General features: G+C 45.0%; 1 protein-coding gene and 1 long non-coding RNA gene across 3 annotated transcripts in view; one reads left to right on the top strand and one right to left on the bottom strand.

Moving 5' to 3' along the window:
- Nucleotides 1–837: 837 nt before the first annotated feature.
- LOC103170395 lies at nt 838–2,172 on the bottom strand. 2 transcript variants are annotated; one of them, XR_003755948.1, is made up of 2 exons: nt 1,999–2,172; nt 838–1,183 (listed from the first exon to the last, which is right to left on the bottom strand). It is a non-coding gene; the product is annotated as an uncharacterized LOC103170395 (long non-coding RNA). The 2 variants fall into 2 exon arrangements; XR_486143.2 differs by having other exon boundaries at nt 2,072–2,172.
- An 82-nt stretch (nt 2,173–2,254) lies between these two features.
- The window catches only part of REEP5 (receptor accessory protein 5), a 42,511-nt gene continuing 16,864 nt past the window's right edge, over nt 2,255–27,901 (top strand). Inside the window, exons 1-2 of the mRNA XM_001507295.6 lie at nt 2,255–2,474; nt 3,598–3,691. Of these exons, the coding sequence (XP_001507345.3) occupies nt 2,357–2,474; nt 3,598–3,691 (212 nt within the window). The 5' untranslated portion in view covers nt 2,255–2,356. The remainder of the gene's footprint in view (nt 2,475–3,597; nt 3,692–27,901) is intronic.

Raw genomic sequence — 27,901 nt, 5'->3', positions numbered from 1 at the left:
GGGCACATCTCTGCCTGCCTGGCTCCAGCTCTGATGCCATTTCAAGGATGGGCCATCTTCATGTGACTCTGAGCTTGGGCACGCCAAGGGTGCCGAAGCCAGGTAGTTTTCCGCTGGGGAGGGGGGATGGAGGGTGGGGGAAGGCAGGAAAGAGGGCCTAAATAAATACCTGTTCTCCCTCCCCATTAGACTGTGAGCCCCATGTGAGATACTCTATCTGAGCTTATTATCTTGTATCTACCCCAGCATTTAGTACAGTACTTGGCATAATGTAAGAGCTTAACAAATACCACCATTCTTCTTATTTATGACAGGAAAAACAGTGGGTAGAGCTAAGGTAGAAAGGAAGAAATTATAGGGAAGGAAAAATGAAAGTAATTAGAGAAAGGGAAAGGTGAGGTAGAGGATACTCTCACAAGAGTCATGGATGGCAAATGTCATAGCATTGAGACTTTGAATATTGGAGATACAACAGTTGTCTAGCCATAGGCCCTTTTCCTATCGCCTTGCTCATTGGTGAAAAAAAGACTGTAAACTGTTGTGGGCAGGGAACAGTGTGCTGTTATATTGGACTCCCCCAAGCGATCAGCACAGTGCTCTTCACACAGTAAACACTCAATAAATACGATTGACTGACTGACCGACAGTTAAACGTAAGTTTCAATGCAAACACAGTAGTAAATTTACTAACGAAAGAAAAAAAAATTAAGCATATTGTGCTGCCCAGATGCGTTCCTTAGAAAATGCTCGGGGATAAGCAGAAGGGCAAATAATCAAATGTGATTTACATATTTCCTTTGCATTTGTGCTTTTTTTTAAAAAAAAAAATAGCTTTCATTCTCCTATCTCACATTTTATTTCCTTCCTGATGGCAGTTTAAAAAAAAATCATATTCAGCTTATCCTATTTTATCTGGCAAATCTGACTTGATCTCTGCTTCTGCCAGCTTTCCTACTTTCCTGTTTTTCATCTTGAGTTCTATTTTTCTTTCCTCTTCTCTCCTTTTTTTCTATTTTTCCTAGGTCCTTCTGACTCACCCAATTCTTCCTCTTTCGTATACCTGTCCTTATTTTGGTTGTTTTCTTCACCTTCCATCTCCTCTGGGCGATGACAGAGAGGGCGTGAGCTGTTGATGGGATTTGTGGCGTTTGCTGGGGACCGAGCAGAGCACTCAGGATTCATCCTAAAAAAAAAAAAAAAAAGGTACTCGTTACGTGTTTACTATGTGCCAAGCACTGTTCTGAGAGGTGGGGTAGATACAAGTTAATCAGGTTGGACACAGTCTCTATCCCACATGGGGCTCCCAATCTCAATCCCCATTTTACAGATGAGGTAACTGAGGCCCAGAGAAGTGAAGAACTGAGGCCCAGGGTCACATGGCGGAGATGTGGCGGAGCTGGGATTAGAACCAAGGGTCTTTGACTCCCGGGCGTGTGATCTGGCCGCTGGGCCACGTTGCTTCTCAAACTCATCAGGTTGACATTAGCCCAGAGAAGCAGAGCCATTGCTTTTGGTGAATGTTTGAAAACGGATGAAACCAAGCTAAGCGTATAAAACCAGATGGCAAGGAGGCCGTGGGCCGTGGAGGGCCAACAAGGAAACTGGTGAAGCATTGCGGCCCAGTGGGGAGAGCCCGGGCCTGGGAGGCAGAAGGCCTGGGTTCTAATCCCGCTCTGCTAACTGGGAGCTGTGTGACGTTGGACTTCTCCGTGCCTCGGTTTCCTCAACTGTAAAATTGGGGATTCGACCCTTGTTCTCCCTCCTTCTCAGACTGGGAGCCCCATGAGGGGCGGGAGCCCTGTCTGTCCTAATTAACCTGTACCTCTACCAGCGCTTGGAAGAGGGCTTGACACAGAGTGAGCGTTGAACGGACACCGTTACCGAAAAATCGGACTGAAATTAACCGTTTGGGAGGAGAAGCCGAGGGTCGGGGTTGGAGACCGGCTAGCTGGCCACCAACCAATCAGTCAATCTCTGGTCTCTATCTTGAGCGCTTACTGTGGTCAAAAGGACTGTACTGAGCTCTTGGGGGAGTCCGCTCTATGAAGAGATGAATTCCGGAGCGGCTGACCTTCGTGCTCCTTACGGCAGCTCGGGTGCTCGGTCATTCGGGGGGTCCGGGATCGTTGAGGGGGCGCGGTGCTGCGGCAGGCTGGGTGTGGCGCTTGCAGGCCGGATGGCGAGTGGGGGGAAGCTGACACCGCCCCCGATGACGCTACTCCTGCCCGCCCTGCCCCCCGCTGCCACTCCGGCTCCGACTGCAGAGCTGCTCGGGGCAAGAAGGCCAGAGCAGCAGGTTCGCACCGGCCGAAGCGGGATTCGGAACACAAAGGAGGACCGCCGCAGCCGTCCAGCCATGACCGCGGCCATGAGGCAGCGCTTCGATCGGTTCCTGCACGAGAAGAACCTCATGACCGACCTGCTGGCGAGAGCCGAGGCCAAGACTGGCGTGAGCAGGACCTACATCGCCCTCGGTGGGTGGCCCCGTTCGGCTCCCCTTTTCCCCGGCTGCTTCCCCTACCCCCCTCGACCCTCTTCTCCCTCGCCCTCCCCGCGGCTGCCGGGGGAGGGGGGGGGGTCCCCCGATGGACGCCCCCCCCCCCCCCGGGCTATCCGGAGAGGTGACGGGGCGAGCGAGTGGAGCGGGCAGGGAGGGGCCGGGCAAAAGCCCGGGGGGTTCGGATTACACCAGCTCGGCGGACACCCCCCTCCCCCCCACTACTGCGGGCGGGCCGGCCCCGAGGGGTGGGGAGGAGAAGAAACCGGGATGTGAGTCACCCGTGGTCGCCCCGGGCTATGCGAGACTGGGCCGCTGGCGGGCATTAGGGGAGGGGGGCGGGCAGAGGGCGGGAAAGCGCCAGGGCGCTGACGTGTCCGATCGCACAACCTCGGAGCGGAGCTGCCATGTATCGCTTTATATTTGCAGGTCAGGGAGGCCCATCCCCCTCCCCCCTTTTCCCTCCTCTCCTCCCTCTTCTACCCTTTCTGCTCCTTCTCTTCCCCCCCCCCCCGGTTTCCCCTCTCCCCGAAGAGTGGGACCCGGTGGCAGGACTCCCCCCTCCCCACCGAGTACGGGCTTGGGTGTCAGAGGTCGTCGGTTCTAATTCCGACTCCGCCACTTGTGTGCTGTGTGGCCTTGGGCAAGTCGTTTTACTTCTCTGTGCTTCAGTGACCTCATCTGTAAAGTGGGGATCGAGACTGTGAGCCCAACGTGGGAAAGCCTGATTATCTTGTATCCCCCCCCCAACGCTTACAACAGTGCTCGGCACATAATAAGCGCTTAACAAATACCATCATCGTTATTTTCGGCTTCTATTCCAAGATTTCATTTTCCCCCTTTTCTCCGAAGTGCCAGCCGTCGCGCCCCTGCCCGCTCCGGACGGACGGATCTCAGACGGGTCCCTGATCAAACAATGGTATTTATGGAGGGTTCTGTGCGTGCAGAGCACTGTGGAAGAGCACCGTAGACTTGAGAAGACGCGATCCCCGCCCTCGAGGAGTTGGCAGTCTACCGGTGCTGCCTCCCTCCCCCCCCATCCCTGTGTGCTCTCCGCCACCCTAACCCCTTCTGGTTCTTCTTGTTTCACCCACAACCAGGTGCCATTGGGCTTTTGGCCGTGTACCTGGTGATCGGCTACGGAGCCTCCCTCCTCTGCAACCTGATCGGATTCGGTTACCCGGCCTACATTTCGTAAGTGGCGCCGCCCCCCGCCCTCCCCCAACTCCCATCTGCTTTTGCTCCCCTTCCCCTGCTGCCGCCAGCAGGAATCTGGAATCAGATGGGACCCACTACCACTGCTCTGGACAGGGCATCCGCCCCGGGGGGATGGGGAGTGTGCATCCCCGGAAAGAAATGCCGCTAGTCTGCTGTGTGACCTCAGGCAAGTCACTTCACTTCTCTGGGCCTCAGTTACAGCATCTGTAAAGTGGGGATTAAGGGGGGGAGTCCCATGTGGGACAACCCAATTACCTTGTACCTACCCCAGCGCTTAGAGCAGTGCTTGGCACTTAGTAAGCGCGTAACAAATACCATAATCAAAGGCAAGAGGGGGAAGGGTTCAAGGCAGCCTGAAAACAGAAGAGGTTTGCGTGTACGCTGTGCGGAAGAGCACGGGGCCTGGGAGTCAGAGGACCTGGCTCCTAATCCCGGCTCTGCCACTTGCCTGCTGGGCGATCTGGGATAAATGAGTCACTTAATTTCTCTGGGCTGCAGTTTCTTCATCTGCAAGATGAGGGTGAGATACCTCCTACTTAGACTGTGAGCCCCCTGTGGGTTAGGAACCGTGTTGAACCTGACGATACTGTATCTACGCCAGAGCCTAGTACAGCACTCGGCACATGGTAAGTGCTTAGCAAATATTATTATTGTTGTTGTTATTGTTAATTATTATTACACTCAGAGTGATCTGCATAGGTACAGGGATATGATGCCTACCTTTCAATCTAATCATTGTACACTTTCTACTCAAGTTCCACATAACGGCAACCCTGAGAGCTAGGTAGGAATTATTATTATTATTCCCTTGAATGGACTGATCTCCGTAGGTACAGGGATCTGATTCCTACTTTCCAGTCTAATCACTGGGCATTTTCTACTCAGGTTCCACCAACAACAACCCTGAAAAGTAGGTAGGGATTATTATTATTATTATTACGCTGCTGGCCCTGAGTGAAGTGATCTCTTTCGGTACAGGGACCTGATTCCTACCTTTCACTCTAATCATTTTACCACTTTCTACTCAAGTTCCACCCAACAGCAACCCTGAAAAGTAGGGAGGGATTATTATTATTATTACACTCCTGGCCCTTGAGTGGAGTGATCTCTTTAGGTACGGGGATCTGATTCCTACCTTTCACGCTAATCACGATACCACTTTCTACTCAAGTTCCATCTAACAGCCACCTCGAAAAATCTGTAGGGGCTCAAAGTGGCATTATCCCATTTTACACTTGAAAGACCCTTTCAGAGAAGTTGAGGGTTGGCCCAAAGTTACTCATTAGTAATTGGCTTTCTTGACCTTTTAGTTCTGTCTTCTGACAACTAGCCTGCTCCAGGGACTCAAAGGGATGGACAAAAACATAGTTACTGTTCTAATGAAATGCTTTTAGTTATATATTTAATATTATTGCTAAATGATAAGGCCCACACATCATCTGAAAGCTATTAAATTCTTGGCATGAGTAGAATTTAGTAGATTGATTGGGCAATTCGGATTAAATAGTTAAGCAACCTTCTCTGAGGGATTTAAAATTAAGGCTCAGACAATCGTGGATAGGTGGTGGGAGTTGGGGATTCTTTCTGAGCATGCTGGTGGTGAGTGTATGACTGTGAGCTCATTGTGGGCAGGGATTGTCTCTATTTCTGTATTGCATTTTCCCAATCGCTTAGTTCAGTGCTCTGCACACAGTAAGCACTAGATGAACGCAATTAAATGAATGAGTTGGAGGACCAAGACACTGAAGAATCAGCTATACCTTTCTCAGACTGAACCTTAGTTTCACTTTGGACAGAGAGGTGATAGGTCTGGTGATAGGTTCCAAGGAAAAATAACAGTCTGTTGAATAGAAGTACTTATGTCTTCATTCATTCAATCGTATTTACTGAGCGCTTACTGTGTGCAGAGCACTGTACTAAGTGTTTGGAAAGTACAATTCAGCAACAGATAGTGACAATCCCTACCCAACAAGGGGCTCACAGTCTAGAAGGGGGAGACAGGCAACAAAGTAAAATGGTGATGTTTTCTGATATCTGTTAAGCACTTACAGTCGATCAATAAATAGCATTTATTGAGTGCGTATCAATCCATCAATGGTATCTATTGGGAGCTTACTGTGTGCAAAGCACTGTATCAAACACTTGGAAAAGTACAACACAATAGAGTTGCAAGAAGCTTACAGTCTACCAGGGAGATAGCCATTCAAGTCAATTACAGATAGGGGAAAATTAGTAGAGTATCAGGGTATGTGCTGTGGAGCTGGGGTGATGAAAGTGCTTAAGGGGTACACAGCCGAGTGCATAGTTAAACAAAAGGGAGGGCAGCTGGGGGAAATGAGGGCCTAGTCAGGGATGGCCTCTTGGAGGAGATGGATTTTTAGGAGGGTTTCGAAGGTGGGGAGAATGGTGAATTCTCTGCTATTAAGGGAGGGAGGGAGTTCCAGTTCCAAGGGGGCTTGGGCAAGGGGTCAATGGCAGAATAGGGAAGATAGAGGTACAGCATTGGTGCAGAGGAGAGGATTGTACGAGTTGGGTTGTAGTAGGAGAGCAACGAAGTAAGATAGGAGGGAGAGAACTGGTTGAGTGCCTTAACGCCAATGGTAAGGAGTCTCTGCTTGATGCGGAAGTGGATGGGCAGCGACTGGAGGTTCTAGAGAAGTGGGGAGATGTGGACTGATTGGCTTTTCAGAAAAAGGATCCAGGCAGCAGATTGAAGTGTGAACTGCACATAGTAAACACTTAACATATGCCATTATTATTATTACTAACTTGAGAAGGGAGAGCAAGGAGGCAGAGCACTATACTTGGGTCTTGGGAGAGTACAATAGAGTTAATAGGCCTGATCTCTATGCTTAAGTGGGGCATACAGACACTAAAATAAATTACAGTTAGGGGGAATCAAGAGAGTTAGTGGAAAGAGTACAAGACCGGGAATCTGATCCTTAACTCCATCACTTGTCTGCTAGGGGACATTGGGCAAATTACTTAAATGCCCTGTGCCTAGGTTTCCTCATCAGTAAAATGGGTATTAAATACCTCTTTTCCCTCCCCTTTAAACTGTGAGTCCTGTGTGGGAGCGAGACTCTGATCTGATGGTATTAGGTCTACTGAAGTGCTCAGTGCTGTGTTTAACACATAGTTAGTGCTTAACAAATACCCCAATTATGTACATATAATTACATGTCAAAAGTCCATATAGAAAGTACATGTAAAAAGCACATCTCCTCCAAGAGGTCTTCCCCAACTAGGCCTCATTTCTTTTTCTCTGGCTCCCTTCTGTGCCACCCTTGCACTTGGATCTGCATCTTTTATTCACCCCTCCCTCAGCCCTTATATCCATATCGGTAATTTATTTATTTATATTAATGTCTTTCTCCCCCTCTGTACTGTAAGCTCATTGTGGGCAGGGAACATGTCTACCGACTCTGTTATATTGTACTCTACCAAGTGCTTAGTACAGTGCTTGGTGCACAGTAAGTGCTCGATAAATATGATCGATCTACTGATAACATCTTTATGTGCTAAACTGGGAGAAGGGGGAATGAGTACCCATATGCTTAGGTGTTAAGGAAGTGCTGAAGTGGCAGTAGTGGGAGGAAGTTAGAGTGGAGAGAGGAGAAATTGATCAGGGAAGGCCTCTTGGAGGAGATGTGAGTTCAGAAGTGTTTTGAAGACAGAGAGAGAACTGTGGTCTTGCAAGGCCCCGTATGTAGCCTTGGGGAAAGATAAGACATGGCTGCTGATCCAAAGGGAGGGGACTGACTGCGGAAACACAGGGAAAGGAAAATGTGGTACATTCAATAACAACAATTGGACCACACCAAAAGCCAGCCAGTGTGGCAAGCCTAGTGGAAAGAGCACAGGCCTGGGAATCAGGAAACCAGGGTTCTAATCCTGGCTCCTCCACTTGTCTGCTGGGTGACCTTGCATAACTTAACTGTCCCTCGGTTTTCTCATCTATAAAATGGGGATAAACTACCTGTTCCCCCTCCCTCTTAGAAAGTGAACCCCTTGTGGGACAGGGACTGTGACTGGTCTGATTATCTTGTGTCTACCCCAGTGTTTGGCACATAGTAAGCACTTCAGACCACCATCATCATCATCATCATCATTATTATGTGTGGGAGTCCCTGTGTGAACTAGCAAGTCCCAGCAGCACTCACTGGTTAATGCATGACTCTTCATGCCTGTATGGCTCTGCCTCCTGAAAGGGACTTTATTGCTCATTAACCTGCACTGCCTCCATACTAAAAGCAGAAAAGTAGGCAACCATGTGTACTGACTGGTACTTCAATCTCATAGTATGATTGATTTAGATTTAAAAAAAAATTTTTGGTAACTTCTATGTGATTTTTAGTCCCTTTTCCTCCTCATAGAAAAAATGCACTCATCAAGCCCTATCCTCTTGAACACGTCCACACTAGGCGAATAATTTGGTATGAAGAAATAGATGATTAAATTGGAAGATAAATATGAATTCCAGTCAGAACACTTTCTAATTTAAGGGGTCCTGTTCCAATTAGGAGTGGAGAAAATAAAATAATCTTAGTGATGAAAATTTTACAAATGCTATATAGAAAAATACTTTCCAACTTTGACATCTGAACCCCATTGTATTAAAATATTGTAAATTGTATTGCCTTCACTTCTCTGACAAGTCAGGTCAGAGAAGAAATGTATTTTTTATAGTGTTTATTAAGCACTTTCTAGGTGCCAAATACTATGCTAAGCGCTGGGATAGATACAAGATAATCGATTGGACACAGTCCCTGTCCCACATGGGGTTGACAGTCTAAGAGGTAGGGAGGGCATGCATCTTATTCCCATTTTATGAATGATGAAACTGAGGTTAAGTGACTCATCCAAGATAACACCATAGGCCAGTGGCAGAGCTGGAGCTAGAACCCTGGTCTTTTGATTCCCAGGCTTGGGCTCTTTCCACTAGGCCACGGTGTCACAGTGTGATAACAGTGAAGGTAGTCTGTGAGCTTTCTAAAATATTTTTCCGGAAACAAACTGACTCAAGGAACCCCTTGGCATGACTAAAATGAACTTCCAAATTTATTAATTAGATTCTTCCAGCAACATTTCTTCAACCTGCTTCTTCCTCTACACTCATGGCCACCACCCTGGTTCTAGCTCCAAGTGAAAAGTGAACTACGGTGGTAGCCTTCTTACTGGCCTTCCTCTCTCCTCTCTCTCTTCAATCCAACCCATGTACAGCAGCCTGGATCATCTTTGTAAAATATCATTCAGAACACATCATTCTACTCTTCAAATACCTCCAATCGCTCCCTATTTCTCTTCGCATCAAACAGAACATCCTTCAAGGGTCTCACTTTATCAATCAATGGTATTTATCGAGGGCTCCTGAATGCTAAGCACTGTTCTAAGCACTTGGAAGAATACAACAATAGCCTTCAAGGAGCCTATAATCTAATAGATTGGGGGAGGAGACAAGCAAAAATCATTAGCAATAGCTAAAGCAGGAGAAAGGATAGAGCAGGAAGTAGTACAAATGAATGAGGCTAAAATAGCTCAATAAGAAATTGCATGTACAGATGTCCATCGAAATTTAAAAGCAACAGATGTACATGAGTGCTGAGGATAGGAATAAAATATGTAACTGCTAAGGGCTAGTGTTGGGTTGACACAGAGAAATACTTGGGGAAGGCTTTCCTGGAGGAGGTTTTAGGAGGCCTTTGAAGAAAGCACTTTCCTGTTTGCATTTCCACTCTCTTCACCGTTATACCCCAGCTCACACTCTTGGCTCCTCCCAAGCTAACCTTCTGATTGCACCTTGTTCTCCACTTTTACTTCTTCAACCCCTTACTCATGCCCTTCCTTCTGCTGGGAGCCACTTCCCCCTTCAACTTCCTCACCACCCAATTACCACCTCCCCTGGTCATTGTCATCCCAGAAGCTACCCATAAAAAAAAAATCCATTTTTTTATTTCATTATTTTCCTTTTCCCCCTACTTCTGCGACTGTCTCTTCCCCAGTCCATGTAGACAATTTTTAGCTGCCTGACTCTCCTCCATAAGATTGTAAGCTCCTCACTTAAGCATAAGGAACAGGTAGTTTTTTTTATTCATTCATTTTTCATTTATTTGTATTTATTGAGTGCGTACTGCGTGGCTATGGAGAAGCAGCGTGGCTCAGTGGAAAGAGCACGGACTTTGGAGTCAGAGGTCATGGGTTCAAATCCCGGCTCTGCCACTTGTCAGCTGTGTGACTGTGGGCAAGTCACTTCACTTCTCTGTGCCTGTTACCTCATCTGTAAAATGGGGATGAAGACTGTGAGCCCCACTTGGGACAACCTGATTCCCCTGTGTCTACCCCAGCGCTTAGAACATTGCTCTGCACATAGTAAGCGCTTAACAAATACAACATTATTATTATTACTGTGTGCAGAGCACTGTACTAAGCATTTGGGAGAGTACCATATAACAATAAGCAGACTCATTCCCTGCCCACAAGGAGTTTACAGTCTAGAGGTTGAGACATTAATATAAATAAATAAATTACAGATAATGTACATAAGTGCTGTGGGGCTGGGAGAGGGGTGATGAATACAGGGAGCAAGTCAGGGCGACGCAGAAGGGATTGGGAGAAGAGGAAAGGACGGCTTAGTCAGGGTTATTTTTAGGGTACTCTCTCAAATACCTAGTTCAATGCTCTGCACACAATAGGCATGTAATAAAAACTAATGAATGAATAGTAATTGCATAAATTTAGCTTTGGAATGGGGATCACTGCAGACATCTGTGTTTCCTGGGTCAAAAGCCTATTTGCCTATGAAAGTGGAGAGAATGATTTTTTTTGACATGGCAGTGGTCTCCTTAGGCACCTGCTGCTACACACTCTAAAGGAGCTCTATTGGTTATTCCAAAGTCCTCAGATACAAAGCCAGGTAAGGCTCATTGGTTTGGGTTTCTGGCCAGTGGCATAGAAACCTGTAAAATGGAAAATGCTTATATAACTAAATTGTACAGGGAACGTGATTCTGAACAGCTTGGAAAAGCTGCAGAGAGATGCCTTTGCTGCTGTCTACTGAGTCGGCCTTCTAGTTACATAATCATTTTCCCTCCCCTCTCGTCCTCTCTCTATCCTCCTCCAACGCAGAGTGATTTGTCAAACAAATATTCAGAACTCTGCTGATATAGGTACTGATTCTGTAGTTCTAGGTACTGAAAATGGAGAGATTTGGGTAGTGAGGAAAATAGCCATTTCAAAGCATCCTCTTCCTCCTGAAACAGTTTGACTGTGGTGAATCAGATCCTTAAATAGATTTGTGGCATTAAAAAAAAATGTTCAAATGTTTGCAGTAGTGGTGTTCTCAGAAAACCTATTTTTTTGTGATTCTGCCTTTTATTTTCAAGAGGCATTCTTAGTGCTGATTCTAAGAAATCTTTGAGAACATTTTTAGTTATTTGGTAATGAAAATGTCATTCCCCTCTTTCGCTGACATTCTTGGTATTAGACTGTATACTAGATATTTTTAGAAAATGCTTTGTAAGCTTAAATGAATCAGAACTAGGTAGACATGAAAAGTTTTTGGTACATAATACACTCTTCAACTTTTTAACAGTTGTTGGGAAATTTAGGGTTTTTTTGGGGGGAAGGGGGGTTGACAGGCACAATGATCACCCTCTCCCCAACCCCCTGATGATATAATTGCATTTCTGTGATGTGTTTTCTAAGAGAAAGTATTTCTGATAGAGTGTATGGATCCAACTATATCTAAAAATCCACTGTGAGAGGCAGTGGTACTTAGGCTAAGGAACTGCAGTACTATCAGCCCAAAATGGCTGAGGATTGTCATTCCATGAATCAGCAGTAGCCATCTTTATTCATAACATTTCAAAATGGTTACCAACCAGCTAGTTCCTAGTTTCTTCCTCGACTCATGTTGCCTTTCTGCATTTACTTTTTTTTCATCACAACCTGAGTCTCACATTTGAGGTTATTGCCAACTGTTCTGTGAAATGGCAGAGACCCTGTTTCCTGCTTGTCTAGGCAGGTTCCCTTTTCATAGAATGAACCTATTCATTATATGTTATTATGGAGAATGACTTCTTCAGTAGCACAGTCAATATTCAGAATCTGTCAGTTGTCACAGGCCAAGCATTCATTTTTGACTAATGACTCTGCATCATTATGCCTATTTACAGTTAGATTTTCTTGCTTATCATTCTTCGTTCCCTCTGTGCTGGGAATATTCTCAGTTATAACAGTAATAAGGTGCTTGCTTGTTTAATGGTATGGTGGGAAATGTAGCAGCAGTCACTGTCTAGAGATATACAAGACTAGGAAAAGGCACTCTGTATTTTTGAAGAAAACGTAGGCGATATCACAAATGATGTACAGGGCCCCTACCCCTGATTCTTTGAACCTACAATAAAATAATCACACAGGTTGCAGAGGAAAATAATTTATAGCCTGCAGATATCTGGCTGTGGCATATCTTAAGACTTTTAAATCTCAAGGACATTAATAAAAAGATTGATCTCTGAGGATGAAGAACCAAACAACATTATTTGAAATGGCTTCGCCCAGGGCTGACTCTTTCTGCATTTCAAAGTTACTCCATTCCTGGCTTTCCAGACAGATCTTTATAGTTTGCTGCTTCCCCTATCTTTAATTTATTTGAATGTCTGTCTCCTCCACTAGATTGTAATCTCCTTGAGGGCAGAAATCATGTCTGCCAACTCTATTGTAGTTTCCCAATCAATCAATGATATTTATTGAGCACTTACTGGGTGCAGAGCACTGTACTAAGTGCTTGGGAGCATACAACAGAGTTAGCACTTTGCTTGCCCCCAGTGAGTTTACCTAGAGGGAACCAAGCACTTATTATGGTGCTCTCCCCACAGTAATTGTTCAGTAAATACCATCGATCGATTGATTGTCACCCTGTGCAAAGCCCCTCGATTGAAGAGGCAGAGTTCACCTTCCCCTGGAAGCAGGGTTATCTGGCAGGTAGAGTGCAGGGTTTAGACCTAAGATTTGGATTATAATTCTGCTTCCCCCAGTGAACTGCAGAGGTACCAGGAATGAGATAATGTCTGAACTCCTTTGGCTAACAGGTGCTTTCTGAGTACATGGATTTGTTATTTCCCAGCTAACACATCACTTCCTTATATTATGTTCATTCATTCAATCTTATTTATTGAGCGCTTACTGTGTGCAAAGCACGGTACTAAGCAGTTGGAAGAGTACAGTATAACAGACACATTCCTGCCCACGACGATTATGTGACCTGAGTTTTGCCTGGTTCATCATACCTTGATCCGAAGACCCTTTTATCTGGCTTAGTCGACTGTTGGAAAGCAATAGAGCTGTTGTAACCTTGGTCTCAAGACAATGAAAGCAGGAAGGCTGTCTTTACTGAGTGGAGAATGTAGCCTAAGATTTTTTTTTAATTCTTCCTGGAGCCTTTATTTGCATTCTCTGTCTACAACCAGCAGATATTTAACAGGACCTCCTGTGAAATTGGTGATGGGTGGTAAATTGTGTCCTTTGGGAACCCTGACTTTATTGTCAACTAACAACAGAAAACATTCACTTTAGGGACTCCAGTTAAATCGGTAGCATACAGCTGAGTCACTTGCATGCTAGTGGAATTGGCAGTCCTAGACAATCCCCTTCTCTTTTCTCCTCCTGTCTTTCTCCTTCCTCCACTGGCTGGAATTCAGGTCCGAGAAACCCCTCGGGGACCAAGAAAGTGCTCAGCACTCTGCTACAGATTGGTCAGCAGGGAGGAACCCATCTACTCAGGAGACCTGTCCTGCCCACCAGTTTGCAGATTAATGACATTTTCAAACGTACCAGAGCAGAATCTGTGGAATAACTTTGAGCCTTTCATTCCCTCGCCCTTCTGGCAGCAGATAAATTTTTGTTCTAAATCTGGTCTGTCTTTCCCCAGGTTGCTCTGGAATGAAAGAACTGGTATGATTGAGTTAGACCTGGGTTCGTTCCCCCTCTTTTCTCTGTCTTATAAACCTTCCTTGCCGAGAGGAGTTTGGGTAGGTCTCACTGTTGGGGAGGGTGGAAAGGGACAGAACCAGAGTGGGGATAAACCCAGCTCTCACCTCTGCTAGGGTTTTCCCTAGATGGAAGAAGCGGTGAACAGTTCTCTTTAAGAATGGGCCTAAAGATCTGGTTCTACCTGGGAGCCCTTTGAAATGCACCTGTCAAGCAATTAACCAGTATTTACTCAGGATATAATATTTACTGAGCACTGTACTAAGTGCTTGGGACAGTACAGTAGAGTCAGAAACATGATCCCTGCATTCCAGGAGCTTAAAGGGTCGACAAACACTAAAATAAATTACAGGTAAGGGGAAGCAACCTAGTTTAAAGAGTTTAAAGTCCTGTTGGGGGAAAGGATAGGATAAGTACCCAAGTCCTTAGGGACTCAAGTGCATGGGTGATGAAGTAGGGAGAGAGAATTACTGGGAGATAAGAGATTAGTCAGGAAAGGCTTCCCGGCGGAGATGTCATTTTAGTATGGCTTTGAAGATGGGGAGAGCAGTGGCCTGACAGATGTGAAGAGGGAGGGAGTTTCAGGCAAAAAGGAGGGAGGGCATGAGTAAGAGGTTGACAGAGAGACGAGAGCGAGATACAGTGAGACACATTAGATTGTCATTAATAATAATAATAATGGTATTTAAGTGCTTACTATGTGCCAAGCACTATTCTAAGCGCTGGGATAGATACAAGGTTATCAGGTTGTCCTCTGTGAGGCTCATAGTCTTAATCCCCATTTTACAGTTGAGGTAATTGAGGCACAGAGAAGTTAAGTGACTTGCCCAAAGTCACACAGTTGACAAGTGGCAGAGCTGGGATTAGAACCCATGTCCTCTGACTTCCAAGCCTGGGTTCTTTCCACTAAGCCACGCTGCTTCTCGTAGAGGAGCAAAGTGTACAGGTGGGGTTGTAGTGGAAGAAGAGTAAGGATAAATTGCGGAGATGTTCCTTATTGAGTGCCTTAAAGCTAATGGTCAAGCGTTTCTACTTGATGAGGAGAGAGATGGGTAATCATTGAAGGTTTTTGACTCGGGCAGCAGAGCTAAGCATGGACTGGAGAGGGGAGAGTCTGGAGCCAGTCAGGTCAGTGAGGAGGTTGATGTGGTATTCGAGATGGGTGGATTATGATAGTGCTTGGACCAGCATGGTGGCAGTTTGGATATAAAGGAAGGGGTGGATTCTGGAGATGGTGTGAAGAAAGAGCCTATAGGATTTTGTGATTGACTGAATATGTGGGTTGAAAGAGAAACAGGGGTCAAGATTAACACCAAGGTTGCAGGCTTGTGAAACAGGGACGATGGGTCACAGCCTTGTTAAGAAAGTAAGGAGTCCATCCTTGTGGTTAGTCCAGCCCACCATGCCAGAATGTCTTGGAACTTTTAATAATAATAATAATAATAATTGTTATTGTATTTAAGTGCTTACTATGTGCTAAGCACTGGGGTAGATATAAGGAAATAAGGTTGGACACAGTCCCTGTCCCACATGGGGTTCACAGTCTTAATCCCCGTTTTACAGATGAGATAGCTGAGGCACAGAGAAGTGAAGTGACTTGCTCAAGGTCACACAGCAGACATGGTGGAGCCAGGATTAGAACTGCATTCTCTGACTCCCAAGCCCATGCTCTTGCCACTAGCCCATGCTCTCTGCACACAAGTAACATTCCTAAATGGCCCAGAGGGAGTTGCTCTGGAAGAACCAGGGAGAGAAAATGGCAGGAATATTTAGTGGTGACTACTCCATTGAGTAAAATCTGTGGCAGGGGTAGGGAGGAAGAAAGAGGGAGCGCTAAAGCCTGACCTACCTGTGGGCTAGAGCCGGTGAGTACTCTGCCCATCTTCTTGTAGGTTAATGACATTTTCAAACATGCCAGAGCAGAATCTGTGGAATAACTTGGGGCATTTCATTCCCTCACCCTTCTGGCAGCAGATAAATTTGTGTTCTAGGTCTGTTCTGTCTGTCCCTGGGTTGCCTCCCAAGACCAGAACCCTTGCCTGCTCTTTCCATGCCATGCTGCTCCAAAAATTAGAGGAACTAACCTCACCATGCTGTACAGTAATGTCTGTTGAACGGTCATTATGCATCATGGGGTCACTCAGTAAACACTTACTGGCTGACTAGATAAAATGTAAATTGAAAACAGTCTCCATCTCTGTCATCTAAGACCTGTAAAAACTCCAGGTAAGTATGCCAAGGTATTTGAATGTTCTGAAGGTTGGAATTTGTTTATTCACGTCCTCTTTAAACACTATTTGCCCATTCTTCTTCCCTTCACGAACACCATTGGTGGCAATTGCACACTCTCTGCTGGCTCCTCCTCTGCTTGCAGACACACCCTCAGCTCCCCTATCCTGTCCCTAACTGGACCCTCTCTGTCCCATATTTGGACCACACTGTGCCAGATAGATATTGCCTCATTTCCCTCCATCCATACCTGTTCAAATTCCCCGAATGGGTTGTTTACCCCCACTGCCTCCACTTTCTCCCCTCCAACTCCCCTTTTGACCTTCAACAATCTAGTTTCTGCCCCCTTCACTCCAGTGAAGCTGCCTTCTCCAAGGTCTCCAAAGACCTCCTCACCAATCTAATAAACGTTCCTGTCCTAATCCTCCTTGACCTCTCAGCTGCCTTCTACATTGTGGACCGCTTCCTTCTCCTGAAAACATTATCTAACCTTGGTGTTTTTGACTCAGTTCTCTCCTGATTCTCCTACCGTTCTGGCGAATCCTTCCTCTGCCTCCCACTCTCTATCTGTGGGTGTTCCTCAGGGCTCTGTTTTTGGGGGGTTTTGTTTTCATGGTATTTGTTAGGCGTTTACTAGGGACGTTTACAGTGCCTGGCACTGTACTAGGCCCTGGGGTAGATACAAGCTAATCAAGTTGGATACAGTCCATGTCCCACATGGGGCTCACAGTCTTAGTCCCCATTAAGTAAAGTAGCGGAGGTTTGGAGAAGTGAAGTGACTTGTCCAAGGTCACACAGCAGACTAGTAATGGAGCCAGGATTGGAACCCAGGTCCTTCTGACTCCCAGGCCTGTGTTCTATCCACTAGGCCACACTGCTTCTGGGGCTCCTTCTCAGTTTTCACTCATTTAAGGAACTCGTCCACGCCCACAATTTCAACTATTACCTCTAGGCGGATGAGAAGCAGTGTGGCCTACTGGAAAGAGCACGGGACTGGGAGTCAGAGGACCTGGGTTCTAATCCCAGCTCTGCTATTTGTCTGCTATGTGACCTTGTGCAAGTCACTTCTCTGGGTCTCAGTTCCCTCATCTACAAAATGGGGATTCAATACCTGTTCTCTCTCCTACTTAGACTGTGCCCCATGTGGGTTCTGATTATCTTCTATACTCCAGCTTGGCACATAGTAAGGGCTTAATAAATACCACAGTTGTTATCATTATGACTCCCAAATCTACTTCACTAGCCCTCACCTCTCTTTTCTGCATTCTCCTATTGCGCCTTGCCTCCAGGACTTTTCTACTTGGTTGTCCTGCCACCACCACAAGCTCAACATGTCCAAAGTTGAACTCGTCTTCCCCCACAAATCCTGTCCTCCACCCGATTTCCCCAACACAGTTGACAGCGGCACCATCCACCCCATCTCTCAAGCCCCAAACCTTGGCATTATCCTTGACTCCATCTCTTCCAACCCTCCTATTCAGCCTGTCAAGCCCCAAACCTTGGCATTATCCTTGACTCCATCTCTTCCAACCCTCCTATTCAGCCTGTCACTGAAACCTGTTGGTTCTTCCTCGGTTACATTTCCAGAACCTGCCTTGTCCTCTCCATCCAAGCAGTACCACATTGGTCCAGGCACTTGTCTTATTTTGTGGAGCTTAACTACCACATCAGTCTCGTCCCTGATCTCCTGACCTCCAGTCTGTCCCCTCTCCAGTCCACCCTTCTGTCCACTGCCTGGGTCAGTCTTCTAAAATGGTGTTCTGCACGCAATCTCCCCACTTCTCAGAAAATCCAGTGGTTGCTTGCTCCCAACTGTTGGCTTCAAGGCCCGCAATCAGCTCTCTTCTCCGACCTATCCACTCTATCCACTATATCTCACACTTTTCATTCATCTCAAGTAGACCTTCTCAGCTGTGTCTTGTTCTCGCCTCTCCCATGTCCTCTCTCCTTCCTGACACTCCCTCACCCTTCACATCCAACAGATCACTGCTCTCCTCATCCTCAAAGCCCTTCGGACATCACATCTCCTCTACATGGTAAGCTCTTTGCAGGCAGGGAATCCGTCCATTTATTGTTGTATTTTATTCTCCCAAGCGCTTAGTACAGTGCTCTGCTCACAGTAAGCACTCATTAAAACGATTGATTGAATGAATGAATCAATCAATCTCTTCCAAGAAGCCTCCCCCAATTGATTTCTAATCTTCTTAGCTAATATCCCCAACGGCCATTTCAGCATTCCTGGGCCACTGAAGTACTCAAAACCCCTTGTATTACTTATGTGCATGTCTTTGTGCTCTTTTACTTCTTCCTATCTGTAATTTATTTCAGTGTCTTTCTCCCCCACCTAGTGCAAGCTTTTTGGGGGAAGGGATCACGTCTACCAATTTTTATTGTACTTTCCTAAGTGGTTAGTACAGAGCTCTGCACCCAGTAGGCACTCAATAAATACTATCGAAGGATTTATTAAAACTTCTCAATCTTCTAGGGTAGGTCACCAACCAAAGGGATCCCCAGCTTCTACAATGACTGAGCAGCTGTGGAAGGCCTGAACAATTTCTACTCCCTTGGCCATGACAAAGAATCAGTGAGCAAAAAGGAAAATCTGTGAAGTGATGCGGGGGTTTTCCTTTGCTGATTTTGACACTGATCCTATCCTAGTGCTCTAATTGGCTGGTATTCCATCTGCTTGTGTTTCGGAAACAGGATGGCACTCTCGTAAGTCATACTGGTATCAACAGGCAGGCCTTTGCAGAGCTTGGAGTACAGTTGTGTGAGGTATTGCTCACGTGGGCATTCATTCATTCATTCAATCATATTTATTGAGCGCTTACTGTGTGCAGAGCCCTGTACTAAGTGCAAGGGAGAGTACAATACAATAATAAACAGTCACATTCCCTGCCCACAATGAGCTTAAAGTCTGGGGGGAGACGGACATCAATACAAATAAATAAAATTACAGATATGTACATAAATGCTCTGAGGCTGGGAGGGGGGAAGAGCAAAGGGAGCAAGTGAGGGTGACACAGAAGGGAGTGGGAGATGAGGAAAGGTGGGGCTTAGTCTGGGAAGACCTCTTGGAGATGTGCCTTCAATAAGGCTTTGACGTGGGGGAGAGTAATTGTCGAATTTGAGGAGGGAGGGAGTTCCAGGCCAGAGGAAGGAGGTGGGCTAGGGGTCGGCAGCGAGACAGGAGAGATTGAGGCACAGTGAGGTTAGCACTAGCAGAGTGAAGTGTGCGGCTAGGTTGTAGAAGGAGACAAGCAAGGTGGGGTAGGAGGGGGCAAGGTGGTGGAGTGCTTTAAAGCCAATGGTGAGGAGTTTTTGTTTGATGCGGAGGTGAATTGGGAAACCACTGGAGTTTTTTGAGGTGCGGGGTGACATTTCCTGAACGTTTTTTTAGAAAAATGATCCAGGCAGCCGAGAGAAGTAAGGACTGGACTGGGGAGAGACGGGGCGGGAGGACAGAGTGGGGAGGCTGGAAGGTCAGCAAGGAAGCTGATGCAGTAATCCAGGAGTAATAGGGTGAGTGTATTAACGTGGTAGCAGTTTGGATGGAGAGGAAAGGGTGGATTTTAGCTATGTTGTGAAGGTGGGACTGACAGAATTTAGTGACAGATTGAATATGTGGGTTGAAGAGTCGAGGGTAACACCAAGGTTATGGGCTTGTGAGACAGGAAGCGTGGTGGTGCTGTCTACAGTGATGGGAAAGTCAAGGGGAGGACAGGGTTTGGGTGGGAAGATACGGAGCTCTGTTTTGGACATGTTAAGTTTGAGGTGATGGGAGGACATCCAGGTGGAGATGTCTCGAAGGCAGGAGGAGCTGCAAGACTGGAGAGAGGGAGAGAGATCAGGGCTGGAGATGTAGATTTGGGTATCATCCACATAGAGGTGGTAGTTGAAGCCATAGGAATGAATGAGTTCTCCAAGGGAGTGGGTGGAGTGGGAGAACAGAAGGGCAGGGAACATATCTGCTAATTCTCTTGTACTCTCACAAGCACTTAGAACAGTTATCTGTACTGCACTGCAAGCACTCAATAAATTGATTTCTTCTGCTACATCACAATAGAAACAGGTTTGGTGCAGCAGCATTGTAAAAATGAATCAGTCAAGGAATCAATCAGTAGCATTTATGGAGTTCCTACTGTGTGCAGAGCACTGGACTAAATCAACAAAGAATGCTTAATTCTGAGGTAGCAGGCCAACCTGGCATAGTTCTGCCTGACTAGCTATTGTGCCTACAAAAGCCAAAAGGAATTTTTTTTTATCTTCACCTCAGGCAGGTTTCAGGTTCTTCCAAGCACAGTGGTTTGGGATTTCCCAAAAGTTTAAATGAAAGTCCTGTAGTCTATCTTCTGATCTAAAGAGAGGAATTATAGCCTCTTGGTAGTCATAGAAAATGGAATAACTGTTATCTGACAGAGACCTCATGTCAATGAACAGCCTCAAACTTAATCTGAGGCCTTCTGTCACTGAAAGCAAACTTTAAAACAGGCAACAGGCTCATTCCTCTGACGGTAGCAAAGAGCAGACACTCCCTGTTTCTAGGCATAGTCTTAAAATCAAATCTGGAGCTTCTTGCAAGACAATGGGACTGTGTTTGGAGTTCTGCAGAATCCTCAGTAAGGGGTGTGTTTGTTTTTGTTTATAGCTGAGTACTTGTAATTATCATGGGGGTTTTTTCCCATGCATCAGAACTTGTATTAGGCTTATTTGCCTCCAAGTTGCTTTTATATTATCAACTAATTCTTTCCCCTGCCATGCATTTTTAATATGTTTTTTGTTAAAGACCATAACAGAGCTGTGCCTACCCATATTTTTCCTATTTCCTGGGATACAAAAACACAAGCAATTGGTCTTTATGCCAATTTTCCAGTTGCATTCAAAAAAATAAACTATCACACTTCTGTGAATTTTGCTGCAGAAAATCTGCTCAATTTGGAAAACTTAAGACAATTCAAATTTGCTATAATTCATTCATTCAGTTCATTAAATTATATTTATTAAGCGCTTACTGTGTGCAGAGCACTGTACTAAGCGCTTGAGAAAGTGCAATATAACAATAAACATATATATGTATATAATAATCTCTAGTTTACTATATTTTGCCATACTCAGTAATTTTGGGGTCAGATATGGCAGTTCTTTGGGAGTAAGGTGATGAAAAATTTCATTATATATTCCGATGATGAGATTGGAATTTAAACTGAGATGAGACAGAGGCCTCACAAAAGTGTTTTTGCAAAGCCGATTAAGCTCTTCTGTTAGAAATAGTTTCTTTTTTTCCCCTTTCAAGAAGCTTTTCTTTTTTCCTTGTGGAGTAGACTGGGTGGAGAAGTCTTTTCTTGTTTTCCTTGTCCTGCTTTCGATAAAACATTCTGAGTACCCACACTCTTGCTGCCCACCACCTTGTTTTCTCCATGGAAGAAGAAAAAACCTTTTGTTTAACTGACTTGGCAACTAGCCCTTGGTTTGGAAAGTGTTCCTCCCTAGTTTCCCAACACTAAAATTGAGAAAACATGTCTCAGATACTGGGGCTCCCACACTCACAGAGGAATGTCCTGACAAAATGGGCGTCCCAGTAATTTGATCTCAGAATTGACCAGTCTGATAAACAATGCTGCCGATATTCTCGGCTTTCTTTAGATTTCAGGGGTCTACCTTCAGTCTCATATCTATTAAACTGCCTCACCCGTGACTTTCCATTATGACTAAGAAAAATATGAGTAGATAGATGCCCATACTTGAAATGAAACACTTTCCTTCCCACTATTTTGGCAGGGTTGGGGAGGAGTTGAGCTGCTTTTTTTTTATTTTAAAGTACTAAAGATGATTGCAAGGAAACCTTTTTTACTTGCTAAAATTAGGTTATGCTCATAAAGCAGAATAACTAATTTTGTGTAGTGGAGCCAGCGTCTGGAAAGGAGAAGCAGTACTAGAATTAAATTGCCTGTCAAACTTCGCTCACTTGGGTTTGCATTATTGCTCCAAATGAACTATCAAATAAGAACTTTCTAAAAAGTGCTAGAACTTGCATGTTTCTCATTCCTTTTGGCTTTCTTATTTGACTTGAGGATTTCAAAAGGAAAAACATCACCTTCATTTTTTAATATGAGGTGAACTTTAAGTGGACTACTAGGGGTTTAGTGCCTCTGATGGGGATGACAACCATGTGAGCAGGAGGAATGGCTCCTCTCCCTGACATGAAAAGCATTTTTGTTGTTATGAGAAGAAACCTGTCTGACTTGTATGAGTTGGTGGGGTTTTTTTGGGTTGGCTGCGTTTTTGTTTTGTTTTTACTATATTTCCCACACTTCCAGTCAGTGGTTTATGAATTGTGGATCTCAGTTAAAGAATGTTTTGCAAACTTAGAAATGCACCATAAAACCAGTGTCATCTTGACCCCCCCCCCCCCCCCCCCCCCCCACCGCCCTTTCATGATTCTCTTCTTCAATGTTTCAATGTTTGCTACTCGGGAATCTATTTTTGACCAGATTTTTCTAAGTTTTTTCCTTCAAATCAGTCACAACAGAAGGCAAGCAATGATGGGCATCATGAGGAAGGTAATGAAAACAGAGCACAAAGCGTGGCTTTGCCATCACATAAAACCATGGTATGAGTTCACCTTGAATACTGCATTGAGTTCTGATCATCACACCGAAGGAAAGACATAATAAAGCATGAAAAGGCAGAGAGAAGGGCGACTAATAAATGATCAGGGAGATGGAGTAACCTCCATACAAGGATAAAACAAAAAGATTAGGGCTATTTGGTCTAGAAAGGTGAGGATGAGAGAGTTTTACAAAACCATAAAGGATGAGGACAAGGCCAATGGAGAATTACTGTTCACCAAGTCCCTTCATATCAGGATGAGGGAACACCCACTAAAGTCAGAGGTTCAAGTCAAACAAAAGGAAACGCTTCTTCCAGCAGCAGAGAGAAAATAGCAGAAAGTTCAAGAACAATTTGGATACACTCGTGAGCAATCGGTCCATACTGGATTCTTGGAGGAAATAGGGATGTTAAATTGTACGTCCGTCCAAGTTAAGATCTGCTAATATTTGCCCCCCCCGTCCAAGTTAAGATCTGCTAATATTTGCCCCCCCCCCCCCCCCCCCGAATTAAATACATACTTTTAACGCGCTGTTGGCTAAGGGGGACCATGCCATAGAATGTAGATGGCTCAGTGCCACCCATCACATGTCTGCTGTGGGAGAGTTGGGAGAGTACACTATAATAATATAACGGACACATTCCCTGCCCATAATGAGCTTTCAGTCTAAGTACTGTAAGTCTAGAGAGCAGCATTGTCAGAAAGTTCTGCAAGATATGCCATTGTAATTCTCGGATATCTAATTACCTAGAAACATAAACATTCCAATGTGGATATTCTGAAAAAGAAAAATATTCTATGGGCAATAACTTGGATCAAGGCTTTAAATTGTCAAACTTTTTCTCCTTAGTTAATATAAATGGCACTCTGAGTCTTTTATTTTTGAGTTCTTGTTTTTATACAGATCAATTCATAATAATAAGAATAATTGTGATATTTGGTAAGGATGTGCTACGTGTCAAGGACTATACTTAATGTTGGAATACACACAGTCAATCGATCTTATTTATTGATAGCTTACTGCTTACTGTGTGCAAAGCACTATACTAAGTGCTTGGGAGAGTGCAATGTAACTGAGTTGGTAGACACGGTCCTTGCCCACAAGGAGCTTACTGTAACAATTCAGACACAATCGCTGTCCCACATGGGGCTCACAGCCCAAGGGAGAAGGAGAACAGGTATCTTATCCCCATTCTTACAGGTGCAGAATCTGAAATACAGAGAAGTTAAGTGACTTCCCCAAAATCACACAGCAGGCAAGTGGAGCAGTCAGGATTAGAATCTCCTGAATCCCAGTCCTGTGCTCTTTCCACCAGGGCTGTGCTGCTGATTGCGGGGGATTGGATGTTCTTTTTTTTTTTTAAATCGCTTGCTTTTGTACCCTACAGAACCCATGTTCTTGATATTCAGCAATGGTTAGTATATTTTGACAGAATAATAATTTTATCTGGCAACACACAAACAATAAAGTGAATCTATGGTGTTCTGAAGAGCTGGGATTCTTTTTTTATTCATGCTGACTCCTCCCTGCAAAAGGGAAGAGAGAGCAGGATGCTGTAAGTTCACAGAAAGACTTAGATATGGATTTATGAGAGGGATTGTTTCCCTTATCTCCCAACTTTACGATCTCTGTTGGTAAATACTTTCATGGCCATCTCCTCCATTAGAATTGAGGGAGAATGCCATTTGCTTTTTAAGTACTCCCCAAGCGCTTAGCACAGTACCCTGCATCCAGTGGTTGCTCAGTAAATACTATTTCTTCATCTATTTTCGTTGAAATATGATGAGTGAAGCTGTTACTTTCTTAAGACTATTTCTCTTTCAAGGGATCCTAGGAATCAGCAGTACCCAGGCACCATGAGAGCAGGAAAGGATAAGAGGGTGGGTTTTTTCCCTTTGGCTTCCTTCCTCCATTTTAGACAAAATGAGGTTACTAGGAATAAAATGATCCAGGGACCCTGGTATACTTATTCAGTTGAGGAGGGACCATACTGGGCTTTAGTTAGCTTCACTAGTTTGACTTGAGAACCTACATCTCTCGTTGGAAAGATGGTTCTCTTTGCTGAAGTGGGACTATAAGGAGAGGGACCCAGTTGTGGAAACCTTGCAGGAAAGTGGAAGGTTCAAAACTCAGTGGGCTTCTGAGACAATGGTTCATTGTCCCCTATGAATCTCCAAACCTCATTTTAGCCCTGGTTATAAGTGCACTAAACATTTTACCAGGGGTGCTATCAAGTAGGGAGATGGACTGATATGCCCTTGATCTCCTTTCATTCTCCTGGCCACCCTCTGGAAGAAATGCTAATGAGCAATTAAATGGCCCAAAGTCAGGTGGCAGGAGAGAAGGAAAAAGAGTATCCATAAACTGGACAGTCAATTCTCGAGTATTTGAAGACTGAATGATTATGAGATTGTACTGTTGTTGCTGAGCTTTTAACTAGACCGGGCTGAAATGAAAATAGTAATGCTATTTTTAAGCACTTACTTTGGGCCACGCACTGTACTAAGTGCTGATGCAGATGCAAGATAATCAGGTCCCACATGGGGCTCACAGTCTAAGTAGGAGGGACAACAGGTATTGAATCCCCATTATGCAGTTGAGGGAACTGGGGCACAGAGAAGTGAAGTGACTTGCCCTAGGTCACACAGCAGACAAGAGGTGGAGCCAGGATTAGAACCCAGGTTCTCTTGTTCTTGGGCCTGTGCTCTTTCCACTAGGCCATGCTGTTTTCCTAGTATATGTGGCTATCCCTAGATTTACTGATAGAACACTGAAGTACCCTGTCTTTCCCCACTCTCTAAGTAGATTACATAAAAGGCAAAAGGCAGCAGTGCCTGGGCTTGTTAGCCGCCTCCCTAAGAGAGAAATTAAATGGTGGTTAGGTGATGCCTACTTTGGTGTTGGTGTTTAATAAAGTCCCAAAAAGAAAACCAGCCAGTCTTACCAGAAGCATTAGCTCCAGGGAATCTATGTGCTGTCCCTTATTGCAAGCTACTTGTCAGATTAGAGAACTAGATGGGAACATTTCATTTTTAGGCCTTTCCCCAAAGTCCATGAAAATATACATGTGTGTTGATGGTGAAGCTAAATCTCTTGTCAGCTCAAAGATGAAGTTTCTGACAATGAGATTTTATCTGTGTCTGTGTGAAAAGACTGAGGTATGACAGGCTTGCAGGCATACAATTCCGGTTAAAAGATGAAGCTACCGATAGTGAGATTTCCACCACATTCACTCAAATGGGTTAAAAAAAAAGTACCTTATTTATGTATATTAACATCTGTCTCCCCCTCTAGACTGTCGGTTTACTGTGAGTCAGGAATGTGTCTACCAACTCTATTGTACTGTACTCCCCCAAGCGCTTAGTACAGGGCTCTGCACACAGCACGTGCTCAATAAATACCATTGATTAATTAAAAAGACCAATGTGTGTATGACCAACTCTTCTGTCCTGTGCATCTGAAAAGATCATTCTTTGCTGTGTTATCATATTTTCCACCTGTGGTGCCTGGCCTCCTGTTAGATTCTGCCTCTTGGTTTCACAATCCTTTTGAACCTCTGCTCTAAAAGTCATCTCATTCCTAATTACCAGAGGTCAAGCAAGTCCACTATCTCACTGAAGTGATCTGCTTTGGTCATTTGTGGTTTTGCTTCATTGTATCTTTAAAAGGTGTTTTCTGCTTTCCTTGCTTTTGGTTACTCCACTTAATCTTGCCAAACTGCAACTGCTTGTCCTGTCCATTGAATATTTCAAAGCTGCTAGGAGCAGCATGACTTAGTGGACTGAGCCTGGGTCTGGGAGTCAGGGAACCAGGGTTCTAATCTTGGCTCTGATGTGTGCCTGCTGAGTCACCTTGGGGAAATCACTTAACTTCTCTGTGCCTCATCTATTACCTCATCTGTAAAATGGGGATTCGATACCTGTTCTCCCTCCTACTTAGGTTGTGAGCCCTGTGAGGGACGGGGACCGAGTCTGACCTGATCATCCTCTATCTTTCACAGCGCTTGACACATAGTAAGCACTTACTATGTATTCCCTTATAAGCATTTAAACGTAGTGAAAAGGGAAATGTTGATAATAGGGTAAAAACCCCCACCGTTTTTAAAAACCCCCACCATTTTTAAAAGTTAACTTTTCTCCTTCCCCTTCTCTTCCTTTAGAAATAAAAACTACCATCCGAAATAAATTAATCTGCTCAGCCTAGCTTCGCACCCATTTATTTGGCTAAGGGGAAGCCTGCCTACTTTCTTCCTCACTTGTGCACACTAATCAGTGCTTCTAGAATAGACCTTTTTCAAGGAGGGGGAAATGGCAACTCACTCTTCTTCAAAGGGTCAGCAGGAAATGCTACCCACACACCGGCATTTTATGTGAAACATGCTAGAGCAAAGAAATTAGCACATCCATAGTCCAGCATTGCTTGGGTTTGTGTGCAACCTTCTTTGTACAAATGTAGCTCCTCTGTCTGTTAGCAGTCTCTCTATGGATTTCAGGCATGAAAAGAATGGTTTGGTTTCAGTGGGACCATTTCTAGAGGCTGAGGGGAAGGATTTCAGGGCAGGGCGGTAAAGCATTTTAGTGGTGGAAATAACATAAGAATTGTAGTGAAAAATGTCAGTCGTGGACTATCTTCAAATCCCCCCTAACCCATCTATCCCCTAACCCATTAATGTCCATCGAATCAATGGTTACTGTAAGACGAGGCTCCTCGTCTTACACAACCTCCTTGATATAGGAGAACCTGGTTTACTTAGGAGTTTCCTTCAGTGACGTAGAAAGAGTCACAGTAGGAAAAATAAATTCCATCAGATCCCTTTTTTTAAGTCTGTTCTTCCCATTAGCTCTGCCCAATTTCCTACACCTCTCAAAGATAGCATCTTTGGGACATAGTACTCTGAATTAGGTGCTCTCCAAAGATGAATGACCTCCAATTCAGGCTGGGTTTCTAGATCATTTCCAGCCCTTCTGCTGACTGGAGCCAATGAGACACTTGGCAAAAACCACCACAGACAGAGAGCCAGTTCTAGATTATTCAGGGGATGCTGATTGAGTTTGTGTACTATCTAGGTCTTCCTCTTCCCTTTGATGATCTGCCTTTTGGGCATTTCATTGCTTTCCAGCACTTCCACCTGAGGGAGAGAGAGGGGAGAGACTCCAATTAGAGGATAGAAACAAAACAAAAGACATGACTTTGCCAGTTACCCAACAGCGCAGCCACTTTCACTGCGCTGTTGGGCGAAGCACGCTGTTCACGACGTGCTTTCCGATCAAGGTAAGTAAACTCACCCCCTTCCCTCCTCACCCCTGCCCCTCCTCAGTCAGCCCTCCCATGTCTCTGGCACAGCATTCCTGCCCCATCT

The sequence above is a fragment of the Ornithorhynchus anatinus genome, chromosome X5, assembly GCF_004115215.2.
Source record: "Ornithorhynchus anatinus isolate Pmale09 chromosome X5, mOrnAna1.pri.v4, whole genome shotgun sequence".
Taxonomy (NCBI): Eukaryota; Metazoa; Chordata; class Mammalia; order Monotremata; family Ornithorhynchidae; genus Ornithorhynchus; species Ornithorhynchus anatinus.
The sequence above is the reverse complement of the archived record's forward strand: the minus strand, read 5'-3'. Positions and strand labels throughout refer to the sequence as shown.